This window comes from Drosophila sechellia, chromosome 3L (genome assembly GCF_004382195.2).
Source record: "Drosophila sechellia strain sech25 chromosome 3L, ASM438219v1, whole genome shotgun sequence".
Lineage (NCBI taxonomy): Eukaryota > Metazoa > Arthropoda > Insecta > Diptera > Drosophilidae > Drosophila > Drosophila sechellia.
In genome coordinates, this window is record NC_045951.1 from 15,822,453 (window position 1) to 15,834,822 (window position 12,370).

Here is a 12,370-nt window from a genome sequence, read left to right on the forward strand (position 1 = left end):
TAAAGAGTAAGCTGACAATTCCTTATCAGCTCCCTATTATAAGCAAAAATTCTTTGGATTTTAATGGATACCACCTTTACCTTGTAGTGAATATACCCTTCGGCAGAGCATGGCAACAGCCAGTGACAGCGACAACTTTGTCCCAGACGACAAACAGACAACATCGCCGTTGTCGTTGATGTGAATGTCGATTGCGATGTCTGAGTCTGGGTCCGCTCTTACCTATAGCTATATGGGTACATGGCCACAGACCTGGCCGTAGCATCGACTTGGACTTGGTCGGTGGTGCCGGGTTCCTGTTCTGGTTCTGGTTGCCAAGCTCGTTCCGTCTGGGTTTCTCACACGCGGAGGCTTTCCAGGTCGCTGATGCCCGATGCCTTTCTGTGGGAATGCACCTGAGCTTTGGGGTTCGCCTTGTTTTGTGCCGCCTTTTTTTTCGTGTTTTCATTTTTTTTTTTTTTGTATTTCGTTTGGGTCTTCAGCTGAGTTCGACTTTGACTTGTGTCTAGACTGCTGACTGCTGACTGCAGACGGCAAAAAGGAAACAACAGGAAACGCCGGCAGACAACAGACGGGCAGACCTCTTTGACAGCTCAAACAACTGAAACGAGCCGACTTGCAACCAGCCAGCAGCAACTGGCAACCTCAATTGCACAGTTGCAACAGTGCAACAGCAGCGGCAGCAGCAACAATGGGTCGCCACATCCACATCCACAACCATGTCTACGTCCACATCCGAGATATTGGGCAAACATTGCCAAACTGCGCGAACCATTCTCGGCTGTCAATATTGTCAACGTTGTCGTTTGAGCCATCTTTCCATTCTTTATGCTGGCCTTTTGTTTCTTGTCAGCTTTGTTCTTAAGTCATTTTCTTGGGTTTCTAAAATATGCCACATGTCTGCAGCTGAGATTAGTTTTGGATTGTTGCTGAGTTTAAGCTTGCTTTAAAAAATGTGCCAACTGGTCACCGAGATTTGATTCCGATTTGAATAATCAAGCATATTTTTTTTTAAATTTTTGAAAAGTAAGATTAATGGGGGAGGAAGTTATTGAAGTCATAATAATAATATAATAAGCTATAAGCCTAGCTTTTAGCTCAGAAACCCTTCAAGCTGTCCTTCGAAAATCAATACTTATACTAATCAATTTATGACATACATTTCCATAATTTTCTCATGGAAATCCCCTACTTGCAGCAAGCAAGACATTTTCTTACTTTTGTGACAACCTACTTTGCACACTGGCAACTGTAATTCGCTTTAGTGAATTAACCAGCTTAATTAGTTTAACTCGAGTCGAGAAGACTGGAGACTGGAGCGTGGAAATGGCAGTGGAAATGGAAATGGTAAGATTCCCGGCCAGTGATTTGGCAGTTAGTCGAGGACATTGCATTCCTGTCTGTCTGGGGGCTTTCCCCCTTCATCTGGTTTTCGGACTGGCAGCCATTTAGTCCGACTTGATGTCGATGTCGTCGTTGTGTTTAATTATTCAAAACCATGTCATTTCTCTGTATAATTTTATGCATTGGCCAAACCAAGCGCCATGATGAAACCGATGGTCATTACGACCAATGATGATGATGATCATGATGATGACGCCTACACAGAGGCGCAAGAGGTAGACGGCAGACAGCTGACACCAAAACTATTGGCTACACGGAGCGAAAAACATTGCAGCAAAATATTTCATTGAAATTATGATAATAATATGTTGTAATAGTTTGGTTATATGGCAAATCCTCAGATAGTTGAAAGTTTACTGATTGTAAATATTTAAATTATATTTATTCGATCTTAAGAAAGACTAAAAGGTTTGAGATGTTAACGAAATAGGACTCTTTAGTTGGTTTTATTTCAGTTGGTCATTCTGTTTTTACAAAAATGGCAATGTTTTTACTGCCCCAAAAAATATGCAATTTTAACCCTTTTTCAGCAAATTTTATAATAATAATACGACAATGAGTGCACTTTGCTAGAATAGAACAGCTTGTCTCATATAAATAATAAGAAATAAATAAGATTTTTTTAAGTGTACACATAACTACAACTATCTTTCGACAACGCCACATGTGGCAAAGGCAGCAACCGCAAAACAGACAGAGACGGCGCGACGTCCGCAGAGTGAGACGGGCAGTATGGGAACGAGTGAGATGGGGAGAGACAGAGAGAGAGAGAGAGAGAGAGCTGGCTGCACTGGCAAAGTGGCATACCAGACAGTCTGACGCTGTTGGAGCCCACGAATGGCCCCAGTTCCCTCGGTAACGACCAGCCGCCGCTCCTCCCGCCTGCCACGCCTCCTTACCGCCCCCCGGTGGCCAGATCTTGCCGTCTGGACGAGTACAACGACAACAATAACAACAACGTCGACGGAGAGCACGACCACGGTCTGTGGCAGACCGAGACTATCGAAAACTCGTAATTTATTCGTTGGAAAAAGTTGATTTCTGTCGCCTTCCTTTTTTTTGCCCACTTTTTGTTTTTTTTTATGAGTGGATCGAATAAAATCAAGGGGTATATGGGTAATTAAATATTATAAAACCGTATGCCATTTTTAGAATGCCTACACTTTGAAAATGGAAATCTCAATTCTTGAATAAGTGCCTATTTTGAAAAGATAAAAAAAGCTATATTAAAATAGGAAGTTTGTATTTTAAAATATTTTATAACGCTCTAGGATAATTAATAAATTTATACCTATAACAGACTTGAATTCATTTTTTTTTATCGATTTTTAAATTTTTTTAAAATTGTACGTATTATTAGTTATGTATATTGCCTTATATATTTTCATTAGAAATTAGTCAATGATATTATTATCATAATTACTAGACAGCAAATATCCCTCGACAGCTGCATTCTCATTTCTTCTTCTCCATAATCTCCAACTGTCTCTTTCGCTCACTCCCCGTCCCACTCCCTCTGCCTGTCTGTTGTTTTCACCGTCGTTTTTCGCTTTATATTCCCTTGAATTGCAAAACAAGAACAACAACAAAAAAAGAGAGATGCCCACGAAAATTATGTTAATCAGCCAGCTGTGTTAAAAATCCCACATCATATCCATATATCCCCATCCCTCCAACTCAAATCCCCCCATTCTCCACCCAAATTTTTATTTTCTGACGACAAATGCCATATCGCATAAGGCATAAAATTGTTCAGATACGATGTTTGGTACTGGAACATTTCAGGGCAATTGTTGCTGCGATTTGTTGCTTCTTCCCGTTCCTTTTGTTTATTTTTTCCCCACTTTTTTTTTGTTTTAACAAATGTGACATGCAAGTTTTTTTGTATGTTTTTTTGGCATTGCTATGCTTCGTTTATTTTTGAACATTTGTCGCATTCGGATGTTGTTTTTGACAGGTAAACGAACTACGGAGTTATATTTAATGTCATTGAATGAGGTAAGTATGTTTATGTAAATATGCTTTTATAAAAAGCTTTCTTATTAAATGTAATGGCAAAAAAAAAGATAATATACATGTTTATATAACATATAGGACATAACAAAACATCGTTATATTTATTAAGTTTTCAAAACCATCTTAAGATATCCCTTTACCCATGTAAAACTTCAATAGGTACGTGAAGTATATTTCAGCATATTAAAAGTATTCCCAAAGCCAAATATCTTTCGAAATTGTATCGGATTAACCAATTTTATGTAAGAGTTAATAATGCTTATATAGTTTATTAATCACTTACCGTAATTCTGCCAGAAGGGTTCGTCGCTGCCCACGTTCGACTTCGGATGGAAATCGCTGGTGGAAACCGAATCCTCGTCGACTTGGTAGACTTCCGTGTACAGTATGAATTCGAGTCGCGATCTGCGCGTGGTTGTTGTGGATGTGGCTGATGTTGCTGCTGCGACTGTTGGATGTTGCTGCGGGGTCAAAGGTGATGCAGTGGTCGCTGTTTGGACCGTATCACGTTTGCGTTTAAAAATACGAGGCACGGCACGCAGAGATACGTTTGCTGTTGTTGCTGCTCTTGCTGCTGCTGCCCCGGGCACATGTGGCCATGTAGTTGATGTTGTTGCTGCTGTTGCAGATTGCTGCAACAATGTAGCACGTTGATTAATTTGATATGGCAAGAGCATAGACGCGGGCGATGCGGATGCAGAGTGCGACGCGTCGCGACAACGACAACGACAACCACGATGACGATAATGACGTTGATGGTGCTGGCTATGACGAGGACGATGGCGATGGCGATGCCGATGCCAGTGACGATGATGGAGATGGCTATATGAACACGGCGGACGAATATTTGTCTCGGCACTTGGACTTAAGTGGCAATCCGCACTCGATGCTGGTAATTTATTTTGCAAATTTGTGCCAACAGCGAAGCGCTCCCCTCGCTTTTGCTGCGACTTGCTCAGAATTAAATTTAACTTACGCGTATTATTTGCACTATTTACACTGCACAAAATTGCACTACCACTATATACAGCACTCTGCGCCGGCGCACTTGGCAGAGAACTCGAACTCACACTTTCGCCGCCGCTTCCAGTTGCATTCGATATTGAACTGCTGATCGAATCGCCGCTCTGGCATTTCAAACACTTGCCGCCAACGCTTCTACTTGGCCGCTCAGCGCGCTCAGTTCGACTAAGTTTCTCGATGAGCGACCACCACGTCGGCGTGGGGGATACCTGGTGATCCTGCTGCAGGGCCTGTCTGGAACGGGGAATCCCCGATCCCGGCATTGGCATTGGCACCGCGAGGGCTGAGGCTGAAACTGAGCCCGGCCGGAGGAGCGTCGTCAGGCTGATCGCAACCAGAACCACTGTGCACCACCACCACCACAATGTGCAGCGGGCCCCCGCGGCGCCACTGGCTGCATGCGTGGGGGCCACAGCGTCGTCCGCCGCCGGCGATCGGATTGTTTACGCCGTGCTTTCCTCCGGAAATGCCCCAAATCGCATGGTCAATTGCGGTGCAAATAGCCGATCAATGTGCCGTGATTATAACTGCAAGTGAAAGAGAAAATAATTAATTTTAAAAAGAACATAAGTATGAAAGGTCGATATATAAAATATAGTAGACATTTAAGACAGCGTATAAAGGAGTAATGTAATCATGAACGCCTATAATACATTTATTTCGTTCTATTGTATTTACTGAATTTACTCAACTATGAATATTAGCCTCTTATAAAGCATTAATTTAATCTTATTTCGTTGTTTTAGTGCCTGAAAGTGCATCGATTTTCTTGCAGTGTACTTATGCTGTGTGGTCGCCCACTTGGCTCTTGTGTTTTCTTATTTTCTTTCCCTGTTGTCGCGTTTACTAGCTGCATTTGCTTTTGTTTTGTGCCAGTCTGTCCCAGAGTCTGTTGCAAAGTATCCACCGTCCCACAATGACTCCCCCCGAACCCCCGACGAAAATACATAGTGACTCATGGGCGGGGCGAATCGGTAAAAGGGGGGCGAAAAGAAGAGGGGACAGTGTCTGAGCATCGCCCTGTGGGCATAAATAACCCCAAGAACTGCAACACGAACAACAATAATATATGTATGTTCAGATGCTGCGGCATTGTTGTTGTTGCACGTTGCGTATGCGTAATATTTTGCAGAAATTTATGTTGCACTTCTTTGCGACTTCGTTTTTATTATCATCATCATCATCATCGTCGTCGTCGACTTCTATATTTAAAGCAGATCAACAGGAACACAAATAATGGGAGTGTGGAAATCCTTATCGTTTTCCTCAACTTATTTACTTATTTACTTTCCATTTCTGGCCCAATTTTTGCTTTAAATTGGGCCAGAAATGCAAAGTAAATAGAATAAATTAAAAAAAAACTTTAAAAACATTAATTTTTTTAGCCATTAATTTAATTTGTATAGTTAACAAAAGAAGCTAATCCAATGACTTGGTTGCATGTTCACAAAAAAAAGATTTTATTGACCCATCAGCCACGAAACCTTAACGTTAATAATACCCCTTTGTATGCTTTTGATAGTGCAACAATGTTGCACCCCAGTGCGTCACAGACAAATTGATGCCACAAAACAACGAAGGCATTAAGATGGATCGCATTGTGGAGACGAATCATCCTCATCAACATCAACAACTTCAGCATCAGCCTCATCCACATGACGATGTGCGTCTGATTCTGTTGTTCGTCCGTTGTTCGCTTATTTTTATTCGCTTTATTGAAATTCCTTTCAAGTGTCGGAGGCGATCGTCATCATCCTGCTATATCCTCCTCATGATCATGACCACGACCATAATCATTAACAACCAAACAACCTTTGCTGTAGTGTTTGTGTTTGATCTTATTTTGTTGCCCCCAGACAGGATGGATAGGGGGTAGAGGGGGGACAGGCAGACGGACAGGGACGTTGGGGTGGGGGATCGCTACTGTTTCCCCCTTTTTGGAGCCCTCTTGAGCCGCAGCAATTTATTTGATTGCCTCTTCATTTTGCGCCCCTCACTTCGCTTGGCATCGGACCTTAAGTCGAAATTTATGTTTGCCATAAAAACACGATCTCCGCTCCGGCTCGGAGTCATAATTAATAAAAAACAGCAAAATAAAGAGGACCAAATCCGAAATGCAGAATGCAAAACAAAAACGGGCCGAGAAATGTGGCCATAAAGTGCTGACAAGTGCTTTCTGCCATCCAAATGCAGATCCCAAACAAAAGTCTCGCGTGAGTCAAGATCATTTTGAGACCGGGTTTATTTGGACCTTCTTTTTTTGTGGCACCAGCTGCACTGAATGCGATGGGAATGAAAGGTATGAGTGCGGAACTTTATGAAAAGAAATTACCATACAAAGTAAACGCAGTCGCTGGAATGTGGCAGTAAAAATAAAGTGTCTCCATCGTGAAAATAAATCTTTTCTTTTGGGCTTCGCAAAGCAATAAATTAAATGAGAAGGATTCAAAAAATCGCATTAATCAAGTACTCTTCATAGTTTTTGTGCTACTATATGCTACTATATAACTATTTAAGTTACTAAGCTTTGCGATTAAATGTAAGATTTCAATACTGTGACCTTCAAAATGTCTTCACAGAAATTAAGCATGTGATTTCCAATGCTGTGAATAAACTACATTAAAAAAAAACTACCATGCAAATCACTATTAAACGACAAAAACAATATACATAAATAACCATATCAATAAGCCGAAACAACAAAAAGAAAAATCCCCAGAGCATAAGCATTTTTATCTAATTCAAACACATTCCAGTTTATTTTTAAACAAAACGCCACATTCTTAAGTTTATTTCGGTGCCGGCAAAAACAAAATCGAAGGCTTTTATTTTCAATTTGCAACAAATCGAACATTTCGGAACTAGGGGGGGGTTTTGGGGGAAAGCCCAAGAATTCGCGAGTAATCGAGAAAAGCCGGCTGTTATCGATATAAAAAACAAAACGAGCAAAAAGCATGCATTGGCATTTGCCAGATAAGCGAGTAGTTTCGCACTCGTACATACCAGAAGGTCGAACGCTCGATTTGACATTGAGCAAACGTAAATTCGAAGAATTCCGGCCCAGGAAAAGTTTTTTCCCAGCGCCGAGGAGAAGGAAACGCCCCTTGAAATCTCCCGATCACGACACGAGTATTTTTTTTTCTTTAATCACGCACGACTTTCGAACCCGTGTCACGCCGCAAATATCGAGCACGCTAATCGAGGAATTTCGCACATGACAACCAAGAATTTGCGATTGCTCCCTCCCTTTCACACTGCACTTTCTCTGCCTCTCTCGCACTCTCGCATCTCTTTCTCTCGATTTCAACAATTATTGATGATAAATTTGTATGGATTTGTCGCTTTTTCGTACTTGAATGTTGCAAAAAAAGAGAAAAAAATTGAAATCACTTGCTTGTGAGTTTCGATAATGATATTGTTGAGATAGCACACTTATATGCCCGTTATTCCCGATACCATATGGCCATATAGCTTTCACCGATCCGATCTAGCCGCCAACCTGCGCCGCACTGAACTAAATGCGATTTTTTTCGCAGCTAACATAAAAACTGCCCGTTTGTCTCCAATATTTCACACATTTCGCACACTCGGGCCACGGCGTCTATATAGACGATATATGTCCCTGCATCGGCCGGGAATATAGAAGGGGGTTGGGCTGGTCGGGCTGGGACTCCGACGCGGCGACAGGCGTGCCTTTTATTTATACCGCTCACGTTGTTGTTGCTCGAAAAGCCGAATGGAAAACAAAAAACTAGAAAGTAGCAAAATTATTTTTGTACTTAAAAATAAATTGAAAAGCATTTTCTTCATCTGTTTTTGCAACAACGGGCGCAGGAAAATCAAGCGTGAAAAGTGCTGCCACTGCTCCCCACGGTTTTCCTCTCCACTCTTAAGTCTCCACTCTACAATCTACAAACTCTGAAGGGCTGCACTTGAAAAAAAAGCTGTTAAAATACTACATATTAGCGAAGAAGAGCTAAAATAGTTTTGCAAAGCTTTTATACTTACCATTTTCTAATTAAAGGTCATTAAACTAGATGTTTTCTTTCATGTTTTTTTATTTAAAAATATTACAATTTTTGATTGACACATTTATTGGCGTAGTGCATTGCAATGTTTTCCTCTCCGAGGATCGGCAACTGTCTCCCTGCCGCCGTCTCCGTCTGTCTGCCCGTCTGTCCAAATGTCTGGCCCTGCTCATTATTTCGCTATCATCGGGAGAGACGCGAATCGGCGACAAGAACAACAACCTGGTCCAAAAATACCCTCTAACGGTGGGGCAGAGTGGCATGAACGGCGCAGACACAAGCAACATCATTTTTATTCAAGTAGAGAATAAGAATGTTGCAGAATTGTTGCACAAATAAGTGGAGGAGGCTGGGGAGCAGAGGTGGCCAACAGGGCGACAACCAAAACAGCTCACTTAATGACATAAAACCGAATTTTAAATGCTCTCTATGCAAGTCAAGTATATAAAATATTAGATAATAACTATTGTTATTGATGTCAATTACCACATTTACCGAAACCTTTTTGCCTAATTTATTGTATACACATTTTTTACGTGTTTTAAACGAATTTTAGTTAAAAATCATTCTGTAAAGCCCTTTCATATTTTTATTATGACACTATAAATCAGTTCTTTTTTTGACAGCAGGACTTCCATATTTCGTTTATGGCCTCGAAGTTCTTGTTTAAGATATAGTTTAGTAGCAACTTTTAATTACAAAAAAGACCAGATTGGATTTTTTGTATTGGTATAGTATATATATAATTAATTGATTCGAATCCCTACTATAACCTGCACTATTTTCGAGAAAAACAAAAGCCGGCAACATAAATACCACAAAAGATGCGAAGGGAGTGGAGTGAAGCATAATTCTCTGTTCTCGCGGATAGGGTCGCCGAATGGGAGTCCATGTGTGGGGATTCTTGGGCTATTTTCAGACCCATCTGACTCATTCGCCCCCAGCCCCAGCCGATCCTCTCGCCCTCCCCCTGGCTGTCTATGCCGAGCTCCCCACGAAAAGAACAATGAGCCAGCAGCAACCGCTGAAAATCTTCCACTTGCACAACCGCACAAAAGTAACGCCTGGCCCAAAAAAAGAAATTGTGCAATGTGAAAATTGCATGAATTAGAAAACAAAAAAAAAAAATAATAAGGGGAAGAGGAAACTGCCATTCCTGCTGCTACTGCTGCTTCTGCTTGTGATGATGATGATGATGATGGAATCGTGGAAGGAGCTGCCAGGCAAAAAAATCCACTCAGACGAAAGTCCTTAGACTTTGCATTTCGGCAAATATAATGCACAGCGGGCGGTGCTGGCAAAGGGGGCGTGGTCGGGGAAAATCAGGAAGTTGCCACTGCAAGATGCAGCGCAGGAAACATCCAGACGGCGACGTTGGCTGGCTAAGAACAATGCAGGGCCACACAAAAAAGTAAACCAAGAGCGAAAACTAAGCAAACTTTCTGATGCCAACGGAAGAACACTGGAAAAAAATAGTTATATAGCTACGAAAAAAGTGACGAATACTGAAATAAATTGTTAAAACTAAAGGCTAAACGAAATTATTAACGAAACATTATGATATCCTTGGAAAATGTTAGTCTGCGCTCATCTTCTTAGATATATAATCTCTTATTAAAGATTTAAAATATTTTTTCTAGTGCATCGGCAGAACCAACTATGTACATCCAGCCTCCTAACAACAATAATACATAATTACAATAAAGAACTGCACTTTATGCAACAGCGCAGCGCACCAACAATATCCACATCCACGTTGACGTGGAAAACGCAATCAGCGAAACTAAAACTAAAGGAGCAGAATATCTCGACTGCCAAGGATCTCTGGTTGCATTGCCAGTAATTTGATGGTATTGTTATTGTTCAGCCCGGCGATATTTTGGCGAAGGAGTTGGTGGCATTCATTGCACTTGTCTGGCAATTATTATTGCTCGATAAGTGCTTAAAGAAAAGTGATTTCTTTTTTCAGATGCACAACGGTGCGTATACGTAATGCATGTGTGGGAGGGGAAAACAAATGTGAAGTTTATTTGCAGCTATTATAATGCATTGTGATTTCTTTCATTGAAAACTTGATAAGGAGGCTACTGATTTTAACTTTCAGGGAGTGAATATTAGGGTATGATGTCTGAGTGATGAAAGTTTGTTTTAAATTAATATTTAATTTCATTTTTTTCTAAGTTTTATCTTCAAGATAAGTACTCATAGATTAGTAGACATTTCAGCGTATTTTCTTGCCTGTATTTTATATTATATATTAATTTTATTTATTTTCAGCAGTGACTTCCAGCTTAACAGTGTTTTCAGTTATGTAGTTTTAACTTTTTTAAACTGACCCTGACTTTGGTCGCAACTTTTCCTAAACTTTTTTCCAAATAGTTGGTGGTTTTCCATAGAAAAAACCGTAGGAAGAGGTAGAAAGCAAAATACCGAAGAAGAGATTCACGAACCTGGGAAAAACAGAATCCGCTGATGGTTGTACATCATTAGAGCGCTATCCTGGCGCCAGTTGACCAGACTGAGACTTCCTCTGCCTCTTCTTAGCGCTCTCTCTTTCTGCCCCTCTGTCTTCGTCTCTGTTTCTCACCCCGTCTCCCACTTGTTGTCTCGCTCTGACGATAGTTGCATCCTGTCCCGCTGTTGCAGCCACGACTGGAAGTCACGTCATATTGATTGAAATTTAAAATGCAAATCACTTAAAGCGTACAATTTAATCAAATTATTACAACAACCAGCTGGAAAGCCACAGAAAAAAGAGATGGTAATGGGTAAATAATAGTTAGGAAAGGGGGGGAAACCGCTGGCAGCCAGAACAAGCCGCAGCAACAACGAAAGAAAGGCAACGACAAGTCATTTTCCACATTTTCCGTTTGCGGTCACTCGAGGAGGCGCCGCCGAGTGGCTTTCCATAAAAGGGGTGAAGCCAGTGGTGGGCAGGGGTGGTAACAGGAGGAAGTGGTGGCCACATGAGAACGTGTCTATTAAAGTGATAGCCTGGTCTGGAGTTGGTCACTTCTGGACAAGGCATACACTTGGAAAAATTACAGCGATGCCCTGTCTCGTGACAAAAGAGCTTAAAGGCAGGCTGTAATAGATCCAAAGAAAATGGTATAAAATATACTAACAATTATAAATATTTATTATTTAATGAACAGTTTTACAGTTTTTCTATATTTCAAAACTGCATAGATTTTGTCGGAAATTTTTAGAAACGTCTATTTGAAACTGAATAAAGTCGCGATTGTTGGTAAAAATTTTTTTAAGTGCACTGTGCTAGAAAGTAAACACATTGCCCTGACATCAACAACAATGTTTCCAATGCTAATGTTGTCCAATCTACCAGGCCGGCGTCCATCAGGCACGCCCCCCTCCGCACCTCTCCCCACCGCCTTCCTGGGCGGTTGCTGTTGGCTTAATTAAATTGTGGTTGCAACTTGCGAAGCGGAGCGCGTACACAAAAATTACACTCAACAACAACAACAGCAGCAACAACGACAACTGGGCGCCTGCCACTTTATGATTGCAATTGTTGTTCTAGCTGCGGTGGCTGTGGTTCGTTTGCAACAGGCAGCTGTTTTGCATAAAACACCCTGTGCTTAATCTACAATCGATACGCGATCTGCAGCGCAAATGCAGGGTACTTTACTTAACTCTCAAAACAAGATCCTCATTCGAAGATCCAGGTACCTTATATTGCATACTTAGAAACTGCGATCATCAATTGCCTCGGTGGCGCAGTTGGCAGCGCGTAAGTCTCATAATCTTAAGGTCGTGAGTTCGAGCCTCACCCGGGGCATGTACATTTTTTATTGTTTTTACCTGTCTTAGAAAAAAATACATATGTATATAATTGACCGGATTTTAATTTATATTAAGTACGCGTCATCCGAAGTTCGCTT

General features: G+C 41.3%; 1 protein-coding gene and 1 non-coding gene across 3 annotated transcripts in view; one reads left to right on the forward strand and one right to left on the reverse strand.

Moving 5' to 3' along the window:
• Positions 1-7,940, reverse strand: part of LOC6605882 (protein arginine N-methyltransferase 1) — a 74,142-nt gene extending 66,202 nt beyond the window's left edge. The window contains exons 1-2 of one of the 2 annotated variants that reach the window (XM_032720105.1): positions 7,447-7,940; positions 3,696-4,970 (exon numbers count right to left, since the gene is read on the reverse strand). In XM_032720105.1, the coding sequence (XP_032575996.1) occupies positions 3,696-4,712 (1,017 nt within the window). In that variant the 5' untranslated portion in view covers positions 4,713-4,970; positions 7,447-7,940. Of the gene's footprint in view, positions 1-3,695; positions 4,971-7,446 lie in introns of those variants that run through there. The other variant, XM_002030660.2, reaches the window with a different exon arrangement.
• A 4,254-nt stretch (positions 7,941-12,194) lies between these two features.
• Trnam-cau lies at positions 12,195-12,267 on the forward strand. Its single transcript has one exon. It is a non-coding gene; the product is annotated as a tRNA-Met (tRNA).
• Positions 12,268-12,370: the final 103 nt, after the last annotated feature.